The following is a 23,021-nucleotide window of genomic DNA, read 5'->3' on the forward strand; positions in this document are numbered from 1 at the left end:
TTGATGCTGCTGCTCTCTTTCGGTTTGGAGTAGACAAGACAGAAAGTTTCTCTTGCTCTTGAAGCGGGCGAAGAAGCTTCCTAATATGAAAGCACATGTACGTTAATTTAAGAGAACTCTCCTGTCAGTATTGGTGTGTTCACATAAGTTTATGCACACTGGGACATTTATTCCACAGTATGAATTACAACACAACAAGAATACAATTGTACACCACGTTGAGTATACTGTACTGAAGCACTTCATTCTAAACAAGTGCTGATGGGCTGCTGCTGTTCCGTTGGTCTGATAACTATGACCAATGCAAGGATTAACAGTGCAACCCTAAGTATGTCAACTCAGAAATAAACCCCACTGAGTTCATTGTGATTCACTCCCAGGTAAGTGTATATAGGCTTGCAACCTGAGACAATCATTGATCCACTGACACCAATGGTGTGATGGTCGCTTAAGCTAATGGAAAATGCAGTGGGGGGGAAATCAAGAAGCAGATCAGGTAAGAGGAAAGAAAATATTTCCTTTTTTTTCCTAAACAAATTATAGCCTCCAGAGGAGTAGTCATGGTAGTCTACTGTAGAAAATGCAACAAAGAGTCTTGAAGTATCTTAAAGACAAACCAATTACAGCCTGACACACACAAAAGTTGTAGAATCTGAGAACACCCTAAACAGGAAGTACTATCTGTACTTCCCAGAATGATTCTGGCCTCTTTGCAAAGCCAGACAGACAGCCAGACTTACAACACCCCACAGCTATCAGGCATGATGACTGTAGCTCAATACAGGACATTTGTCCTGATCCAAACGTGCTATTTGGAGCATAAGAACATAAGAACAGCCCCACTGGATCAGGCCATAGGCCCATCTAGTCCAGCTTCCTGTATCTCACAGCGGCCCACCAAAGGCCCCAGGGAGCACACCAGATAACAAGAGACCTGCATCCTGGTGCCCTCCCTTGCATCTGGCATTCTGACATAGCCCATTCCTAAAATCAGGAGGTTGCACATACACTTAATGGCTTGTACCCCACAATGGATTTTTCCTCCAGAAACTTGTCCAACCCCCTTTTAAAGGCATCCAGGCCAGATGCCGTCACCACATCATGCAGCAAGGAGTTCCACAGACCAACCACACGCTGAGTAAAGAAATATTTTCTTTTGTCTGTCCTAACCCTCCCAACACTCAATTTTAGTGGATGTCCCCTGGTTCTGGTATTATGTGAGAGTGTAAAGAGCATCTCTCTATCCACTTTATCCTTCCCATGCATAATTTTGTATGTCTCAATCATGTCCTCCCTGAGGCATCTCTTTTCTAGGCTGAAGAGGCCCAAACGCTGTAGCCTTTCCTCATAAGGAAGGTGCCCCAGCCCAGTAATCATCTTAGTCGCTCTCTTTTGCATCTTTTCCATTTCCACTATGTCCTTTTTGAGATGTGGTGACCAGAACTGGACACAATACTCCAGGTCTGGCCTTACCATCAATTTGTACAACGGCATTATAATATTAGCCATTTTGTTCTCAATACCTTTTCTAATGATCCCAAGCATAGAATTGGCCTTCTTCACTGCCACTGCACATTGGGTCGACACTTTCATCGACCTGTCCACCACCACCACAAGATCTCTCTCCTGATCTGTCACAGACAGCTCAGAACCCTTCAGCCTATTTGTGAAGTTTTGATTTTTTGCCCCAATGTGCATGACCTTACACTTACTGACATTGAAGCGCATCTGCCATTTTGCTGCCCTTTCTGCCAGTTTGAAGAGATCCTTCTGGAGCTCCCCACAATCATGTCTGGTCTTCCCCACTTGGAAAAGTTTGGTGTCGTCTGCAAACTTTGCCACCTCACTGCTCAACCCTGTCTCCAGGTCATTTATGAAGAGGTTGAAAAGCATTGGTCCCAGTCTCAATCAGGTGGGATCCTGATTGGGATCACCACCTTTGTGATGTCCTTTACATCACAAAGGTCAGCAAGGCTGTTTTTAAATCACTAGAGCAAAGAAACTTTGTTTTTTAAATGGATTTGCTATAGTGATTTTTTGCCATCCACATGAGTGCTTGGAACAAAACCCATGCAAATAATGAGGCTCAACTTGTATATGCCATTTTATGCTTACAGTAGCCCTGTAAAGTAGAGTAAGACTGGAAGATAATTATTAATTCAAGAATACCCATAAACTATATTGCTGAGCAGAGAACTGAGACCAGGGTTTCCCAGTCTAGATCCAACCCTGCGCTACACATGACTATAGCTGTTTTGGATATCAGGAATTCATTTACAGGTATTTAGTATGAAGCAAAATGAGTGAAGGAAACATGCTTGCAAGAGGAATGATATGCAAACAGTTATTTCTGACAATTATATACATTTCTCTTCCGCACAAGTTACCCTTCAAAATATTTCAGTACTTACATCTACCACATGGAGTCTCTCAAGGAAGTTATTCAATCTTGCAAACACCATGATGGAAGGAAAGTCCCATTCCTTTGCCACTTGGCCTGGCTGACAATAAGTGTTGAGATTTTCTCTCCTTTCTTCAAAGGTCTGCTTAAAATAGTTGAAAATGTCAAATGCTTTCTGTACTTTGCCCAAACTTTCTTCTGTCTCCCCTTTAAGCAGATCTTCTGGGTTGAGGTAATTCCTAGCCTGGATGGAAAAAGGAAGAAACAAAGTGAATATTTGCACTTCCACCAATATGTGGATTGTTCACACATTAAGTAAAGGGAACCAAGAGAGACTGTTCAACATTTGGGGTACTTAACTCTAACTTTCCACTTATCTTGAACTTCACACCTTTGAGAAAATGATAGGGGTTCATTTGACTTGGTACACAAGCCTAAAGAGAGGGAAGAGAGTGATGGCATGCACAAATGTGGCAAATGCTGAATCATTTGTCATGCAGGAAAAGAACAGAATCAGTGGCTCTCTTACAAAGTTTACTATAAGAGCATAATATGCTTTGGAAAGTAAGAAAAGAGAAGTTAAACCTGTCCCTGGCACAAAAGAGTAAGAACTAAAAATTTTGTGATGTAGAACTATACAACAGTACCAGGACCATTTCAGGAATGGGCAATTTCTAATTCAGATAACAATCACTGTTTCCATCATCACGGTGATCTCCAAGGCTAAATGGTGTTATATGAGTCACAGGTGAGATAGAGTGTCAGACTTCGGTCAGAAAAACCTGGCTTCAAATCCTCATTCAACTATGTGTCAACATGAAGGTTCCCCCCATTCCATAGTACCTGTCATTTTCAAGGTACATCTTTCCTCCCATTTCCTTGTACACTGGAACGGCAGCAGTTGGAATAGAGGCACCAGATGATAGTGAGCAAAGCCTTAGGTAGCGGCCTGATCAAAGCTCTCATTATATATGTATTCTATATTTGTATGCATTATGTAATTTATATATGTATTTTAATGTTGTGGTAAGCCACCTTACCTTGTGTGCCCTTCAGGGAGAAAGGTGGGATATAAATCAAATAAATAATACTGTTCTTTGCAGGACCCAAAGCATTATAGATACCCACACACTGTGGCCAAGTCGATAATCTATTAATGATTTTCCAGGAAAAATTGTGGAAGAAGGGTAGAACTGCTACAAAGTTTACCTGCTGGATGAGGAGATTGCAGATTTCCTGAAGGAGCACAATTATCCTTGCAGGTGTGCTGTAATATTTGGATGAAATCCAGATTAAGCACACCACATGAAGCACACGGTTTAGCAGTGGCTTCAGCTCATTGAATTCCACATTCTCAGTGTCTTCTAGAGGACGCTGAAGGGGCTTCAGATGCATGTTTATATCCTGTGCCTCAACCAGTGCTGTGATTTTTGAAAGCAAAGAAAACATTTCCATGCAAGAGACAGTGATCTGTAATTACTTAGGATATGGTTTTTAATGCAGTTATTGAAAATAAGTTCTGTTTAATTCAGTAGGGCTTACTTTGAAGTAAATGTACAGGTGGAGCCTCTTTATTCGTGATATTTTTAACCGCAAATCTGACTCAACGCAGGTCCCCAGGACCTGTGTGGAACCAGATTTGGCCCCACCTCAGCCATCCGGAGGCAGCCTCACAATGGCCTCCAGACGTCCTAGAGAGGCACTGCTGAGGCTGGCGCTGGGCTCCCCTGACCCCTGGGAGGCTCCTGCGCCCAGATCAGAGGCGCGATGCTGGGCATCAAACTCTCCCTGAGAGTTTGAGAACCACTAAAATAGAGCATAGGGCAGGGAGATCTCCTTGCAGGGAGAGTGGAATAAAAATGTAAATAATAATGTTATGACAACCAAAAAATACAACAACAAAATATAAGAGGTATGGTGCAGCTTCCTACTATGACATCACAAATGTGATTTCTGCAGTTTCTCAAAGACCTTCAAATGTCTTTTGTGTTCCTGAACATGTGCTGCTCAGTTGCACAGGTAGGGATTAGTTTTCAAGTGAGCCATGGGATGCTTTGCAAACCAAAACCTATTTAACATTGATTCTGTGAACAGAACCAAGAAGGTCTTTGCTTGCTTGCCATCTATTTCAGCTTTATCCTGTAACCTCTCTGCAACAATCTTCTACTAATTTTGCAAGTACTGAAGAAGTTGCTCTATATGGGTACCATGAAATGATCTGTGCTTAAACACTAACACAGATTTTCAAAATCTCACCTGCTTCCACATCACTGAACACTGATTTGAAGGCCTGGAAGTAGGTGCTCTGTACTCTGTCTAGCAGCTCCACCATGGTCAAAACCTTCTTGGCTTTCAGCTGGCTGTAAATGCACTGTAGATCTTCACATCTACAACAAAAACAAGGTTACAGAACTTTGAGCAAAAAGGCATACTGTTTCAGCTAGTCAGACAAACATACATCAGCAAAGTCACTCTGAACACCTTCTATTTTCTCAATGTTCCCAGGCAAGATGGTTTTCAGGAAAGTTACTTCTTATACTAACCATGACCAGCCCAGCCGTGAGGTGGACTAAATTAGCTGCTTCTAACAGCAGATTAGAGGAGGCAACCAAGTGACAAAGGATGCTTGCTTGCTTGCCTGCCTGCCTGCCTGCCTGCCACCCACCAGCCCATTCTCATCTGCTCCTCCTCTTCTCATCTGTTAAGAAGAGAACCAAGCAAAAGGAGAATCAAAGCAGGGGCAACCCATCTTCTGGCATCACTGCCACAACAGCAATCCTGGTAGCAGTGCTGAAGAAATATAAAGCAGGGTGCTATGGAAATCCTGCTCTGATCACTCCCTGATCATGAGCAATCAAAACAGGATCACTTCACCTCCTTTTTACCCACCCAGCTGCAGCTAGTCAGGCAAGGAAAGAGATGTGGAGGCAGAGCACCCCCTACACTTTATAGTAATGTCTGGCATCTTCTGATTGTTTCCATCTAGTTGCATCTTTAAACATACAGGCTAAGTAGAGTATGCTGGGAGTGGAAAAGTGCAGCACTAACGCACACAAAAATAAAATACAAAAATTTTAAGGGGGGGCAAAAATTAGGGCACTTACTCAGGTGCCATTGAAATGTGGAGATGAGATTCCCACTGGAGGCTGTGGCACATCCACACCATTGTGGGCAGTGGATACTCTTGAGCCACCCTACTGCTAGCCAACAAGCAAACAAACCCACAAGGTCACAAGGGTTCTTGTGCAGTCAAAGCTACTACATGCTCCCACCCTTTTACTCTACATTTCACTTGAGCCTATGGGTTACTTGTGCAACAATCCCCTTAAAGCACTAGCTCTGGCTACTCTAATTACACCTTCAATGTAGATTGAGACTAGCAATGTACCTGTTCTTCCAAAAATCCAGCTCCACCTTTGGAGTGGAATCTTGGTCTTGCAAAAGAGGCTCTGATGACTCTCTCTTTAGAACTCCTTGGATCTGGTGAGTCCATTCTATAACTGCTGACTCAACTGCATGAACAATAGATTTATCCACTAGCTCAATACTGCAAAAACAAAAAATATCAGCAGATTAGTTTTGGCGTGTTGGGTGCAGAAAAAGATCTGTAAACATTTAGCCTGAACTAAAGTTTCCACTCTAGTGAAGCAATGAAAGTAAGCTGCAGAACAGTTTCAATCTTATTTTTACTGACTCTAGTTGTGGATAGCTCTTCTATTCCCACACTCCTGTTTCTACTGCAATAACAAAACTGTGACTTAAAAAAAACAACCCAATTAAGCACAATTGATTTAGTACCGCATTGTTACCAGCAATAACCATCACAATCTTCATACTGAATGGAACAGCGAGGCTGCCTTGCTTTGAACAAAAACTTGAGGAAAAAAGGACTGATCTAGAGCCCCCCATATCCAGTCCAGTCAATGAAAATAATCCACAAACCTATCATCCATGGTGGTGGAATTTATAACACTAAGGCAAAACTTCATAGGAAGGATTAATTGTAATTAGTCAATGCTAACTGGAAAAATTCATATATAAACATACCTATTATGATTTTGGTACTATAGCAAAAAGCTTATTGAAAACTCACTCATTGCTTCATGGGGCAAAGCCAAGAAACTTTACGCCAATCTCATTCAACACCTAAAAACAATTGGTTAATCGCCATCAATACTTAAAAATTTAGACTTACGGTTTCTCATTGTTGAAATCTATATATTTATCCCTTTCAGAGCTGGCAGGAAGAGGCAGCAAAGTTTTGCCTTTAACTTGACCAACCACAACAAAAACATTACTTTTCAGACTGCAGACATGTTGGATAACATCTTGTGACACCACATGTGGCCAGCTGTGATGGTTTTTCTGGTTTGCCAAGAGTGGCACCACCACCTAGAATAACCACCATCAAGATATTTTAGGTAGAGAATTTGAATTCAGAAACAGCAACAAGAAAAAAGGTTTCAGGGTCCCTGGTTTGCCCAATACCCACTTTAGCTAATCCACATCAATCACAGTTATACACTGTTACGCTCTCCATTTCCTCCATTCAGAGGGCAAATTTCTTCCCTTAGGCTTAACCACAGTAAATGTTACAATGTTGTGAACATTAGCCACAGTTAAGGTTATCCAAAGTTTCCCCTTAATCAGGATTTGAAAACAACCTTCCAAGTTTGCTTTCACTACAATTAACACTGGTGCCAATTTAACATATAAGAACGGTTAAGGCCAGTAGGGGAAATTCGTTCTCCATGAGGATGGCAGAGCGGAATATGCAGTCCCACAGCCTGCTCCCACTTTGCTTGACAGTGGCTTCACTTGGCAGTGTTATGTGTGCACCAGTCCATGGACAACTTACAGAGCAAATCTGTGTGTTTACTCATAGGAAAGTGCACCTAGGACTGCAGTTTCAACTTCCGAGCTAAAAACTTTGAAGTATATAGAAGTTAGTGTGTACAAATACAAATGTCTTGTTTATCAAAAGAAAGCCAGCCATGATAGCCATGACGAACATTTCAGTTCTTCCTATATTGGAAACAAACAGGTTAACTGCAACCCTAAAGAATCCCTAAAGAGAACTATTTCCAAATAAATATAAATCCCAAAAGTGTGCAAATATCACACAGGGGATGCATAAACCAGGAAACAAAGACTGTGTTTTCATAAATGTCAAAGGGCAGAGCAATTTAAAGTGGTGAGCCTGTGATCCAGGTGAATAGAATGGAAGCCAATTTACAAAACTAGGAACCATAACATCGGTATACAGTCAGCTTGCATCTTATGCAAAGGTTACATTCTGAGGTTGGCATGTAAAGCCAAAATCACAGACTGTATACACTGTAGTCGAAACTCCCTTAAATCTAACAAATACATACTGTCTCTTTAAGAACCAAAATCACATTATGATGGGAACTGAGAGGGAACAACAGCTTCATTCTCTCATTTCAAGCTCACTCCAGAGCATAAATACAGTAAGGGCACAATCCTAACCCCTTATGTCAGTGCTTTCCAGCACTGGCATAGCAGTACCAATGTGACATGTGCTGCATCCTGCAGTTGGGTGTCACTCACGGAAGCCTCCTCAAAGTAAGGGAATGTTTGTTCCCTTACCTCAGAGCTGCATTGCCCTTATGTCACTGCTTGAAAGCACTGACATAAGGGGTTAGGATTTCGCCCTAAGTTGAACTGTGGGGAGAATCACCTGCACTATTTAAATGGTTGTTTTTATCTGTCCTTTCTTTGTGGGGGCTGGTGGGGCTAGCACATGTACTTGAATTTGCACAGTTACACGTCAAAGACATGTAAGATGCAGTTTGGCCATGTATACTTTGTTGCAGGACTTAAGGTTCTCAAACTCTGAGAAGAGGAAAAGTAAGACATCCACACAAAACAGCAAAAGGGAGCTGCTTCTATCTGGAAATTTGTGCACTCTCATCATCACCCTGTTCTCTTTCACTCTCATTCTCTGGGCTTTCCCCAGCCCAACCTGATATCAGCAGAAATAGGACAGAGCAGGAAGCTGAGATGAGACAGATCTCAAGTGGACATTTGGTATAACAGAAACTGGAAGAAGGGGTCTACTTGGTCCTGTCTTCAAGTCAATATCCAACCTAGCCAGCCAGGCCCCATTATCTCATTCTCCTGTAGGAGTCCAGAGGGAGCAATTTCCTCACCCTCCTACCCACCAGGAAAAGGGACACAACAAATCCTTCCTCTGGTGTTGGTGCTAGTCCTCGCCAGTCTCCGTAGCCATTGACATACCACATACCCTAGCTGTCTCCACCTGATGAAAGAAGCATTCCTACTAAAAATATCTTTAATATCCCTCCACCCTTTGCAAACTGCTCCAATGAACTGTACACAAGAGTCTTTGTACAGTCATCCACCAAACAAGTGGCTGGTGCTGACCTAGTCCTAGTGATGGCTTGGGCAATAATTTAAAGAAGGGGCTAGTTTAAAAAAAGCCTGAGGGGTGGGGGTGTTCTGCTGTGCAGAAACACTCACACAGAGCTTCAAGTGTTCTGTCTTCAAACTGCAGAGGAAGAAATAAAGAGAGGAAACTTTATGCATTTTATTGCATTCAAAGCTGACACAAGTGCGCTGGATAGACCCAACATGCTAGCACACCAAACACTAACAATTATGCTGGAAATACCTGCACAATAACATAGAATTGGTGGGGTTCAGAGTTCTTTCTGGCACATGCAGCTTACAAGACACTGATTTGCTGTTAGATGAAGGTATTCACATCAGACCATTGCTCAGTTTAGCCCAATATTGTCTCCTGATTGGAAGGGTCTCAGCCTACCCACATTTGCTATCTAACATCCCTCAACTAGAGACTCCAGGGATTGGGCCTGGGGCCTCCTGTGTGCAAGTCTGTTCCAGTCAATCAGCCCAATCCTATGCCTATCTACTCAGAAGTAAATCCCATTAGAATCAATGGGGCTTACTCCCAGGTAAATGGGGATAGGATCGGGCTAAAAGTCTTCCACCACTGAACAACAGCCCTGCCCCTACACAGACCAATTTGTATAGGCATCTGGCATTACCCTGCATTTCCTTGTTTGGGGGTTTGTATTCCTGTTTCTGAGCAACTGTCTGAACAAGGAAACAACTTCCTCTCATAGTGTGTTGTGTTTATGTTTTCCAACAAAAAACCTATACAGCCACTTGACATATTATTGTTATCACATAAGCTAGTGCTTCACACAACCACATGCACACACACTTTTTTTGTATTAGCAATTTTTACCCTTGCAGCGCTGATTTGCAGACTCAAATCTGAACTGATTTGGCAATTATCACAAGTGTGCATGTGCTTGTGTGTGATCTGGATAATCCTTGCCTGCCCACATAAGCTGCTGCACCTCCATGTATGAGGAGCTGGAAAAGATGCAAGTAAACAGGGAACGAAAAAGGAACTGAGCCCTGTTAGAACACATCCCCTTCAGAAGCTTGTCCAGCCTGCACAAGATGCTCAAGGGTTTGAAACACGATTGGGCTGATGGAACCACACCACAACTAACCCAAAGCAATAGTCACAACTGGGATAGAACTGCAGAGGTATCGCAGGTGCTTTCTGGCCCACTTCAGCCAGGTCATACCTCAGAAGGCCCTGCTGGGTTGGGCCAGCCAGTCATGATTATTCACTTGCACTATAAACCTGGGTATAAGAAACTGCCTAAGACCAAGTCAGACTACAAGTCCAGCTAGTTCCACAACACCTCCTTCTCCAAGAGTAGTAGGAAGTACATACCTTATGTCAAAACTATCTTTGACAGCTGGTCCCGCCCCTTTTTACTGGAAATCCCGCCCCCTAAGGGGGTTCAAGTGACCCCTCAAACAACTCCCCCCACTGCCCCCCACCACTGGGGAGGGTTTTTGGGGCACCCCGACATTTGGTTTGGCGGGAAAAGGAACCCGTCAATAAAAGTGTGGGAAAGGGGTTCATGTGACCACTCAAACAACTCGCCCCGTTCCCCTCGACCGCTAGGGAAGGGTTTTGTAGCACCCCGACATTTGGTTTGGCGGGAAAAGGAGCCCCCCAAAAAGTGTGGGAAAGGGGTTCATGTGACCCCTCAAACAACTTCTCCCGTTCCCCTCGACCACTAGAGAGGGGTTTTGTAGCACCCCGACATTTGGTTTGGTGGGAAAAGGAGCCCCCCAATAAAGTGTGGGAAAGGGGTTCATGTGACCCCTCAAACAACTTCTCCCGTTCCCCTCGACCACTAGAGAGGGGTTTTGTAGCACCCCGACATTTGGTTTGGCGGGAAAAGGAACCCGTCAATAAAAGTGTGGGAAAGGGGTTCATGTGACCACTCAAACAACTCGCCCCGTTCCCCTCGACCGCTAGGGAAGGGTTTTGTAGCACCCCGACATTTGGTTTGGTGGGAAAAGGAGCCCCCCAATGAAGTGTGGGAAAGGGGTTCATGTGACCCCTCAAACAACTTCTCCCGTTCCCCTCGACCGCTAGAGAGGGGTTTTGTAGCACCCCGACATTTGGTTTGGTGGGAAAAGGAGCCCCCCAATAAAGTGTGGGAAAGGGGTTCATGTGACCACTCAAACAACTTGCCCCATCGTCGCCGACCATTAGGCGCAGGTTTCATAGCTCTCAGACCACCGTGTGGAGCCAATGGGAAAAAAGGGGGAGTGGGAACAGGTCCGGACATGTCCTTGTATTTAAGGCACAGGTCCTTTGGGGGGGGGGGAGGGAGAAACCTGTTCAGCCTTTTGCTGTTGCTGCTGTTTCTGCCATGGCCTCCCCTCTGAAAAGCTCACCCGCTTCGCCTTCTGAGACCGAGACTCCCCAGTTGGAGTGCGAATCCCCTGCTAGGGAATTGACCAAGATGGAGAGCCCCGAAGAAGAGAAGGAGAAGGTGCTGCCTTCTGAGGGGGGGGGGAGACCCCGGTCAGACCCACTGATTCTCAAAGCCTACCACAGGCACCTATGAAGAAGAAGCAAAAATGTAGGCATTATGAGGATGACGTGTTACCGTTTCCATCTTTGAACCTGGTTTACCAATTTGCAATGGAAGAACCACCTGTACCTAGAGAACCTGAAGGAGAGGTAAATTATTGTGCTTGAGTGCATACGTGAGTGTGTTGCCTGAAATGTAAAAATCAAAAAAATACTTATTTGTGTTTTTTTTTTCTGTAGGCTATTCCAAAGAAGGACGCTTTCAAAACGTTACGAAACCTATGTCTGAAAGTAAACCACAGAATGTGGAACACCTTCTAAATGTCATCAATTGCCATGACCCAACTGAAATCTAACCATAAAGGTGTTCTCATGATTACATCATCTTATTCACTGACAGGTGAAGACAGCTCTGAAGTTCAAAGCAGCATTAAGTATAACTGGAAAATGGGTGTATAATATTCTGTTAAAATACTAAATGGCAAGGTGTTGTAAAGTAATAGCAGCAGCTAATAAATAATGTGTCCCCATCCAACATATTAAACTGTCTTATACTCAGTCAGACCATTAGTCCAGTATTGTCCACTGTGGCTTGCTTTGGCTTTCTAGGGTTTCAGTCCTCAGGGTTCTCAGTCCTGACTGGTATGGACAGGGATGAACCTTGTACTGTACTGCTGAGCTGTGGCCCCTCCTCCCATCATCACAACACTTCAGATTTATCCAGGCAAATGAAATAATTGCAATGTATGTTGATCAGGTTTACCTGAATATTTTATTATTACTTGTAAGGGGCAGATATTGTGGTAGTCTCAAACTTATAAATATTATTTTAGTATGCATGATGTTTTCGTCAGCTTTGAAACTAATGGAAATTGTGGCAGTAGTTACAGGTTAGAATTTGACCCCCAGGTGGGAAAAAATAATGTTCTAAAGCAAGGGTGGCCAATCTGCAACACAAATGCTACTAGTGGCACACTGACTCTTTCTGATTGGCATGCATGAAGTTGCCATATATTTTTGAAAAACTTTTAAATGATAACAAAGAATTATTACAAAAAATGGCAACGAAAGAAAACTGCAGTTTACAGTTTGCTTGCTTTCTTTGCTACTTCTTACACAACAAACCTTCAAGTTTCTAATGCTGCAGTGTGCACACTAAGGGTGGCCACACCTACTGTGCTTGACTTGCTTTGACTGAAAAACAGGCAGTAAGGTAAGAAAAGAATTTTGAATAGGAGAGAAAGTCCATAGGGCAAATGCTAGAGAGCTGCATTTCACTAACAGGCATGTCACTTGCTTACCCAAGAAGTCTTGGGGTGGGCTGTGGAAGGCAGCAGGGGACAAGCGGGACAGCGCAGAGATGACCAATGAGATCAGCAAAGGCCAGATGGCGCAGCTGTGTGGAGATACTATCTTTGAGAAAATCAGTCGCAAAGAGGTCCTGGCTAAGTTATCATCTTTGATAACAAGAAAGTGAGCAAGCAGAGGGGGGCTGGGCTGTGCAGAAGGGGAGTGAATACATGTTATATAGACTTTGGAATGGGTTCCACAAGGCCAGACTAAAGGTCCATGCAAGCTGTCTTTCTGGCCTCATCAGCAGTCAGCCAGGTGTCTTTGGAAAGCCACAAATAAGCAACAGCATTCTCATGTTTTTTGCTCCGTACCATCTGGTACTTGGAGACATACTGCTCTTGAACTTGGAGGCTCTATTTAGCTAGCTTGATAATCACTAAAAAAAAAAAGACATTAAAGTGGAGTGACATGTTCAAGATTTTCTACATAAAAAGTGGCACATCTTGTGCTTCGGGTTGGCCACCCTGTACTTAAGATTACAGTGTGGGTTCTTTGTTTCCTCACAAAATGTTAATTTCCACCTACTGATTAAATCTCTGCCTACTAGTTTCCTTGTATCTAGAGTTCCTCTTTTTAAATTTCTGTTGCTGCTTTTATATTATGAAATAGCTGTTTTATATTTGAATCTACTCTTATATTTTTAATTTTAAGTGTTTAATTGTTAAATATTTTTATTCAGATGTTTTATCTTCTACATGTTTTACTTTGATGTTGAGTACGAGAACAGTGCTATATAAATCTTTTAAATAAATATCTGTCATTGTATTTTTAATTATTTGTATCTTTTTTTGGAAAGCAATCCCAAACTGACTTGAACTAAGTATTTGCTGAAGTTCACCTGTGGCTCACTATTCTCTTTGTATCTCTCCGTATCTAATGAGAGCATAAATATGAAACAAAGCAATAACTTCCCCTCGCCTGAACTTGTCTCCCATGCCATGACACACATGTTGATTACATGTGATTTGACTGTGCCTTCTGACAAATTAATAGCAGGGCTTCATATTACAAAATGTGACACAGATTCGGATGCATCACAGAAGCCCATAAATAGAACGCACAATGCTAAAACATGGTTATATGCTTGATTAGATGCAAACCTTGGACTCAGAGGCTCCCTCTTTCCTTCTGCTTGGCTAGCAGGGAGGTTTAAAGCTTCTGATTTGATATAGAAACATGATCAGACATGATTATTTATTCATCTACATGATTAAATATTTGTGGTTATCTTCTAGTTTATGTTCATATCAATATTTGTATAAACAAATACTGATGTATATAAAGCTGACACTAGAATGGCTGGGAACTTGTTTTGTTCCTCTAATACAGTGATTTTCATCCTTTTTCATCTCATGGCATTAAAATTGTCAAGCCACACCCACCAGATTTTTGACCATTTAGAAGGTACACCATGTTACCAGAGGGGGGCTCACATCCCCCATTGGCCCTACTAATAAATGACCTTCCCACAAATTTCTGTGGCACACCTGTGGACCACTCGCAGCACACCAATGTGCCATGGCACAGTGGTTGAAAACGGCTGCTCTAATATTAATATACTAAAAGTAATATATTTACTATATAATAATAAATAATATTGTGGAAATATTTGTTCCAGTATATTATTTGTTGACATTTCATTCATAAAATAGGCAACGGAGTCCATGTACCTTTATTTGTTTGATTTCATACCGGATCATTTTGTGAGTGTCAAGTGGATCATCACTTGCTGGAACCACCTTTTCACTTGAAATTTTTTTGCTCTAATCACTGTAAGAAAATGAAAAAGAAATGTTAATGGCAACAAAACGGATGTTTTCTTATTCCCTTGCTTTTTATTTAGTGTTATACAATACTAGGATTATAAAGTACAGCTACTGTGCTAACATATTCAGTACTATTTATGTTTTTCCCCCAAAGCAAATAACAGAATCTTCAACACCAGAGTTTGAATGGATTGCTTATCTGAATTTCTTCACGTTTCTGGAAATGCAGTCTTCTCTCAGCCAGACACAGGTCAAAAACTGGGGTTAATCCTGAAGGATTGCATTCCAATAACTTGGAAATTTTCAAACTTTTTGACATGGGAACAGAATCTGTATCTGGTTTTTTTCACGTGCAAAAATCAGACACAGGTCAAAAACTGGGGTTAATCCAGGACTATTGCAGAATTTGGGGTCTGTTTTTCACGTGTCTTCTTTTAAGATTTATGGTGTGAAAATAAAAACATACTAACTTACCAACATTTTTGTTTATTGTATGGGCCTGGGAAGAAAAAACTAATTGGAATGTCCAGTTGTGAGGGGTACTGAGATTTTTCCTATAAAAGGGGACACCTTATTGTGTGTGTCAGAACATCTCTCAAAAAAGGTTGCAGTTCTTTTTGGTAAGCATATTGCTCTCTCTCCTTTGCTTTTGGAATTTGTATGTGTTGGGGCGTGTATGTGAATCTGTTAGAATTAAATTTTGCTTCTCTCTAACAGAATCTGTATGTCAGATTGTCTGTCTCAGAGTCCTATTAGGTTGTCTTTAATTCAGGGACCATGCTCTGTGATTTTGGGAGGGGTTGGGGATGTTTTTTCGCGTGTTCTGTGATCCTGTGTGAATCTGTTAGAAATTAAAAAATGCTGCCTTTATTCATAAGGGGGAGATGGTCAGGCTGCACAGTTTTTTTTGGAATGTTCCTTTTCACCTGTATGACTTGAATTTTGATCATTATCCAGCTAGGACAATGGCTGTGTGTGTGTGTGTGTGTGTGTGTGGGTGGGTGGGTGGGTGGGGTGGGGCTGTCAGCAGAGGCCTCTCTTATTCATTGTGGGCCTTTACACTTTACAAGTGGCCAGTACACTCAAGCATATCTCTGCCTGCTTATTGTCTGGACTGGATCTGTAAAGTGGGAAAAATATTGACCTACCTGGAAGGGTTGTTAGGGGGATGCCACAAAGATTTATGGTGTGAAAATAAAAACATACTAACTTACCAACATTTTTGTTTATTGTATGGGCCTGGGAAGAAAAAACTAATTGGAATGTCCAGTTGTGAGGGGTACTGAGATTTTTCCTATAAAAGGGGACACCTTATTGTGTGTGTCAGAACATCTCTCAAAAAAGGTTGCAGTTCTTTTTGGTAAGCATATTGCTCTCTCTCCTTTGCTTTTGGAATTTGTATGTGTTGGGGCGTGTATGTGAATCTGTTAGAATTAAATTTTGCTTCTCTCTAACAGAATCTGTATGTCAGATTGTCTGTCTCAGAGTCCTATTAGGTTGTCTTTAATTCAGGGACCATGCTCTGTGATTTTGGGAGGGGTTGGGGATGTTTTTTCGCGTGTTCTGTGATCCTGTGTGAATCTGTTAGAAATTAAAAAATGCTGCCTTTATTCATAAGGGGGAGATGGTCAGGCTGCACAGTTTTTTTTGGAATGTTCCTTTTCACCTGTATGACTTGAATTTTGATCATTATCCAGCTAGGACAATGGCTGTGTGTGTGTGTGTGTGTGTGTGTGGGTGGGTGGGTGGGTGGGGTGGGGCTGTCAGCAGAGGCCTCTCTTATTCATTGTGGGCCTTTACACTTTACAAGTGGCCAGTACACTCAAGCATATCTCTGCCTGCTTATTGTCTGGACTGGATCTGTAAAGTGGGAAAAATATTGACCTACCTGGAAGGGTTGTTAGGGGGATGCCACAAAGATTTTTAGTAACGCTGCAGATGATAGCAGCTAGTAGGTAACTTCAAATGAGTTGACAAAAAACAACTCAACAACCAATCAACCCGATGATGGCAACACACTTCTCAGAAAGCTATGTGGACCAGATCTCTGATGGTTTGGTCTTAAGCGTGGTCTAATTTGTGGGTGAGCAAATGTGTTCAGTGCTAAGGGCTATATTAGGCATATTAACATGAACTGAAGAACTGCAAATAGTGTCCGTATTTGAGACACAAAATTCATTGAAAGGATTTGAGAAAAGAGATAGCTTCATATTACACTGAACTTTGGTTTTTACTGTAATGTTGGCATGACAGGCTGTTTCCTTCTACAGGGATACTGACTGGCCGCTGTGTTAATTACAGTGCCACTTCCCAGACCTGTGAGATCCAGGGTTGGTGCCCTGCAGAGATGGACTCTGTACCTGTGTAAGTGGTTGGAGAGCCCAATCCCTGATTCGTTCAAAGTAAGATACTATTGCTCACACTGTATACCTTCAAACAGAGTTGGAAAAGTGGTCAGTGGAATCATACTGTCCCATTCACCCACAGAGTTTTTTGTTTGTGGGCAAATATTCCTTGAAGCTGAGAATTCTCTTGTGTGGGTGGCCTACATTATTATATTATGCTATTATATTAAGATGCAAACTGATAACAAAGGGAGGAATGATTACTTTCTTTGGCAACAGTTGACTCTTGGTCAAGAGCTCAGATCAAATGCCCTTGATCAAGAGAGACATTTAGTGGTACCTTCTACAATGTATGCATACTTTATCCAGATCAAAATGGGCTTCCCAAGGCTAAGGAACAGAGGGCAGTTCCTCTGAGGGTGTGGGGGATGTGATTCAGTACTAGTTTGTTTCGTATGTTCCCCCCATCACCAGAACTCCCCAAATCCACTGCTCCAAGAGGTTGATTCCAACCATTTTTCTCCCAACAGACCCGTCATGCTGGAGGCAGAAAACTTCACCCTCTTCATTAAGAACAGCATCCGCTTTCCACTCTTCAATTTTGAGAAGTGAGTCACTAGAGTGACTCTAGAGTAAGAAACTCAAGCTCTTTTGAGTTTCTTAGATTTTTGGTGAACTTTGGTTAAAAACAACCTGCCAAAAAGTCATCTGCCACAGTTTCCTTCTCTTGACACACAGGGCCTCCAACAATCCCCAGGGAATAAGTCACATCAGCCATGGGGCATTTCTGTGGCAGATGACTTTTTGGCAGGTTGTTTTTAACCAAAGTTCACCAAAAATCTAAGAAACTCAAAAGAGCTTGAGTTTCTTACTCTAGAGTCACTCTAGTGACTCACTTCTCAAAATTGAAGAGTGGAAAGCGGATGCTGTTCTTAATGAAGAGGGTGAAGTTTTCTGCCTCCAGCATGACGGGTCTGTTGGGAGAAAAATGGTTGGAATCAACCTCTTGGAGCAGTGGATTTGGGGAGTTCTGGTGATGGGGGGAACATACGAAACAAACTAGTACTGAATCACATCCCCCACACCCTCAGAGGAACTGCCCTCTGTTCCTTAGCCTTGGGAAGCCCATTTTGATCTGGATAAAGTATGCATACATTGTAGAAGGTACCACTAAATGTCTCTCTTGATCAAGGGCATTTGATCTGAGCTCTTGACCAAGAGTCAACTGTTGCCAAAGAAAGTAATCATTCCTCCCTTTGTTATCAGTTTGCATCTTAATATAATAGCATAATATAATAATGTAGGCCACCCACACAAGAGAATTCTCAGCTTCAAGGAATATTTGCCCACAAACAAAAAACTCTGTGGGTGAATGGGACAGTATGATTCCACTGACCACTTTTCCAACTCTGTTTGAAGGTATACAGTGTGAGCAATAGTATCTTACTTTGAACGAATCAGGGATTGGGCTCTCCAACCACTTACACAGGTACAGAGTCCATCTCTGCAGGGCACCAACCCTGGATCTCACAGGTCTGGGAAGTGGCACTGTAATTAACACAGCGGCCAGTCAGTATCCCTGTAGAAGGAAACAGCCTGTCATGCCAACATTACAGTAAAAACCAAAGTTCAGTGTAATATGAAGCTATCTCTTTTCTCAAATCCTTTCAATGAATTTTGTGTCTCAAATACGGACACTATTTGCAGTTCTTCAGTTCATGTTAATATGCCTAATATAGCCCTTAGCACTGAACACATTTGCTCACCCACAAATTAGACCACGCTTAAGACCAAACCATCAGAGATCTGGTCCACATAGCTTTCTGAGAAGTGTGTTGCCATCATCGGGTTGATTGGTTGTTGAGTTGTTTTTTGTCAACTCATTTGAAGTTACCTACTAGCTGCTATCATCTGCAGCGTTACTAAAAATCTTTGTGGCATCCCCCTAACAACCCTTCCAGGTAGGTCAATATTTTTCCCACTTTACAGATCCAGTCCAGACAATAAGCAGGCAGAGATATGCTTGAGTGTACTGGCCACTTGTAAAGTGTAAAGGCCCACAATGAATAAGAGAGGCCTCTGCTGACAGCCCCACCCCACCCACCCACCCACCCACACACACACACACACACACACACAGCCATTGTCCTAGCTGGATAATGATCAAAATTCAAGTCATACAGGTGAAAAGGAACATTCCAAAAAAAACTGTGCAGCCTGACCATCTCCCCCTTATGAATAAAGGCAGCATTTTTTAATTTCTAACAGATTCACACAGGATCACAGAACACGCGAAAAAACATCCCCAACCCCTCCCAAAATCACAGAGCATGGTCCCTGAATTAAAGACAACCTAATAGGACTCTGAGACAGACAATCTGACATACAGATTCTGTTAGAGAGAAGCAAAATTTAATTCTAACAGATTCACATACACGCCCCAACACATACAAATTCCAAAAGCAAAGGAGAGAGAGCAATATGCTTACCAAAAAGAACTGCAACCTTTTTTGAGAGATGTTCTGACACACACAATAAGGTGTCCCCTTTTATAGGAAAAATCTCAGTACCCCTCACAACTGGACATTCCAATTAGTTTTTTCTTCCCAGGCCCATACAATAAACAAAAATGTTGGTAAGTTAGTATGTTTTTATTTTCACACCATAAATCTTTGTGGCATCCCCCTAACAACCCTTCCAGGTAGGTCAATATTTTTCCCACTTTACAGATCCAGTCCAGACAATAAGCAGGCAGAGATATGCTTGAGTGTACTGGCCACTTGTAAAGTGTAAAGGCCCACAATGAATAAGAGAGGCCTCTGCTGACAGCCCCACCCCACCCACCCACCCACCCACACACACACACACACACACACACAGCCATTGTCCTAGCTGGATAATGATCAAAATTCAAGTCATACAGGTGAAAAGGAACATTCCAAAAAAAACTGTGCAGCCTGACCATCTCCCCCTTATGAATAAAGGCAGCATTTTTTAATTTCTAACAGATTCACACAGGATCACAGAACACGCGAAAAAACATCCCCAACCCCTCCCAAAATCACAGAGCATGGTCCCTGAATTAAAGACAACCTAATAGGACTCTGAGACAGACAATCTGACATACAGATTCTGTTAGAGAGAAGCAAAATTTAATTCTAACAGATTCACATACACGCCCCAACACATACAAATTCCAAAAGCAAAGGAGAGAGAGCAATATGCTTACCAAAAAGAACTGCAACCTTTTTTGAGAGATGTTCTGACACACACAATAAGGTGTCCCCTTTTATAGGAAAAATCTCAGTACCCCTCACAACTGGACATTCCAATTAGTTTTTTCTTCCCAGGCCCATACAATAAACAAAAATGTTGGTAAGTTAGTATGTTTTTATTTTCACACCATAAATCTTAAAAGAAGACACGTGAAAAACAGACCCCAAATTCTGCAATAGTCCTGGATTAACCCCAGTTTTTGACCTGTGTCTGATTTTTGCACGTGAAAAAAACCAGATACAGATTCTGTTCCCATGTCAAAAAGTTTGAAAATTTCCAAGTTATTGGAATGCAATCCTTCAGGATTAACCCCAGTTTTTGACCTGTGTCTGGCTGAGAGAAGACTGCATTTCCAGAAACGTGAAGAAATTCAGATAAGCAATCCATTCAAACTCTGGTGTTGAAGATTCTGTTATTTGCTTTGGGGGAAAAACATAAATAGTACTGAATATGTTAGCACAGTAGCTGTACTTTATAATCCTAGTATTGTATAACACTAAATAAAAAGCAAGGGAATAAGAAAACATCCGTTTTGTTGCCATTAACATTTCTTTTTCATTTTCTTACAGTGATTAGAGCAAAAAAATTTCAAGTGAAAAGGTGGTTCCAGCAAGTGATGATCCACTTGACACTCACAAAATGATCCGGTATGAAATCAAACAAATAAAGGTACATGGACTCCGTTGCCTATTTTATGAATGAAATGTCAACAAATAATATACTGGAACAAATATTTCCACAATATTATTTATTATTATATAGTAAATATATTACTTTTAGTATATTAATATTAGAGCAGCCGTTTTCAACCACTGTGCCATGGCACATTGGTGTGCTGCGAGTGGTCCACAGGTGTGCCACAGAAATTTGTGGGAAGGTCATTTATTAGTAGGGCCAATGGGGGATGTGAGCCCCCCTCTGGTAACATGGTGTACCTTCTAAATGGTCAAAAATCTGGTGGGTGTGGCTTGACAATTTTAATGCCATGAGATGAAAAAGGATGAAAATCACTGTATTAGAGGAACAAAACAAGTTCCCAGCCATTCTAGTGTCAGCTTTATATACATCAGTATTTGTTTATACAAATATTGATATGAACATAAACTAGAAGATAACCACAAATATTTAATCATGTAGATGAATAAATAATCATGTCTGATCATGTTTCTATATCAAATCAGAAGCTTTAAACCTCCCTGCTAGCCAAGCAGAAGGAAAGAGGGAGCCTCTGAGTCCAAGGTTTGCATCTAATCAAGCATATAACCATGTTTTAGCATTGTGCGTTCTATTTATGGGCTTCTGTGATGCATCCGAATCTGTGTCACATTTTGTAATATGAAGCCCTGCTATTAATTTGTCAGAAGGCACAGTCAAATCACATGTAATCAACATGTGTGTCATGGCATGGGAGACAAGTTCAGGCGAGGGGAAGTTATTGCTTTGTTTCATATTTATGCTCTCATTAGATACGGAGAGATACAAAGAGAATAGTGAGCCACAGGTGAACTTCAGCAAATACTTAGTTCAAGTCAGTTTGGGATTGCTTTCCAAAAAAAGATACAAATAATTAAAAATACAATGACAGATATTTATTTAAAAGATTTATATAGCACTGTTCTCGTACTCAACATCAAAGTAAAACATGTAGAAGATAAAACATCTGAATAAAAATATTTAACAATTAAACACTTAAAATTAAAAATATAAGAGTAGATTCAAATATAAAACAGCTATTTCATAATATAAAAGCAGCAACAGAAATTTAAAAAGAGGAACTCTAGATACAAGGAAACTAGTAGGCAGAGATTTAATCAGTAGGTGGAAATTAACATTTTGTGAGGAAACAAAGAACCCACACTGTAATCTTAAGTACAGGGTGGCCAACCCGAAGCACAAGATGTGCCACTTTTTATGTAGAAAATCTTGAACATGTCACTCCACTTTAATGTCTTTTTTTTTTTAGTGATTATCAAGCTAGCTAAATAGAGCCTCCAAGTTCAAGAGCAGTATGTCTCCAAGTACCAGATGGTACGGAGCAAAAAACATGAGAATGCTGTTGCTTATTTGTGGCTTTCCAAAGACACCTGGCTGACTGCTGATGAGGCCAGAAAGACAGCTTGCATGGACCTTTAGTCTGGCCTTGTGGAACCCATTCCAAAGTCTATATAACATGTATTCACTCCCCTTCTGCACAGCCCAGCCCCCCTCTGCTTGCTCACTTTCTTGTTATCAAAGATGATAACTTAGCCAGGACCTCTTTGCGACTGATTTTCTCAAAGATAGTATCTCCACACAGCTGCGCCATCTGGCCTTTGCTGATCTCATTGGTCATCTCTGCGCTGTCCCGCTTGTCCCCTGCTGCCTTCCACAGCCCACCCCAAGACTTCTTGGGTAAGCAAGTGACATGCCTGTTAGTGAAATGCAGCTCTCTAGCATTTGCCCTATGGACTTTCTCTCCTATTCAAAATTCTTTTCTTACCTTACTGCCTGTTTTTCAGTCAAAGCAAGTCAAGCACAGTAGGTGTGGCCACCCTTAGTGTGCACACTGCAGCATTAGAAACTTGAAGGTTTGTTGTGTAAGAAGTAGCAAAGAAAGCAAGCAAACTGTAAACTGCAGTTTTCTTTCGTTGCCATTTTTTGTAATAATTCTTTGTTATCATTTAAAAGTTTTTCAAAAATATATGGCAACTTCATGCATGCCAATCAGAAAGAGTCAGTGTGCCACTAGTAGCATTTGTGCTGCAGATTGGCCACCCTTGCTTTAGAACATTATTTTTTCCCACCTGGGGGTCAAATTCTAACCTGTAACTACTGCCACAATTTCCATTAGTTTCAAAGCTGACGAAAACATCATGCATACTAAAATAATATTTATAAGTTTGAGACTACCACAATATCTGCCCCTTACAAGTAATAATAAAATATTCAGGTAAACCTGATCAACATACATTGCAATTATT

The 23,021-nt window shown here is 41.6% G+C and overlaps 1 protein-coding gene across 1 annotated transcript in view; it reads right to left on the reverse strand.

The window, feature by feature from the left end:
• The window catches only part of DNAH9 (dynein axonemal heavy chain 9), a 275,746-nt gene that overhangs the window by 239,187 nt on the left and 13,538 nt on the right, over window positions 1-23,021 (reverse strand). The window contains exons 2-6 of the mRNA XM_066612893.1: window positions 6,597-6,793; window positions 5,790-5,948; window positions 4,658-4,788; window positions 3,611-3,822; window positions 2,412-2,645 (exon numbers count right to left, since the gene is read on the reverse strand). Coding sequence (XP_066468990.1) covers window positions 2,412-2,645; window positions 3,611-3,822; window positions 4,658-4,788; window positions 5,790-5,948; window positions 6,597-6,793 — 933 coding nt within the window. The remainder of the gene's footprint in view (window positions 1-2,411; window positions 2,646-3,610; window positions 3,823-4,657; window positions 4,789-5,789; window positions 5,949-6,596; window positions 6,794-23,021) is intronic.

This window comes from Tiliqua scincoides, chromosome 2 (genome assembly GCF_035046505.1).
Source record: "Tiliqua scincoides isolate rTilSci1 chromosome 2, rTilSci1.hap2, whole genome shotgun sequence".
Lineage (NCBI taxonomy): Eukaryota > Metazoa > Chordata > Lepidosauria > Squamata > Scincidae > Tiliqua > Tiliqua scincoides.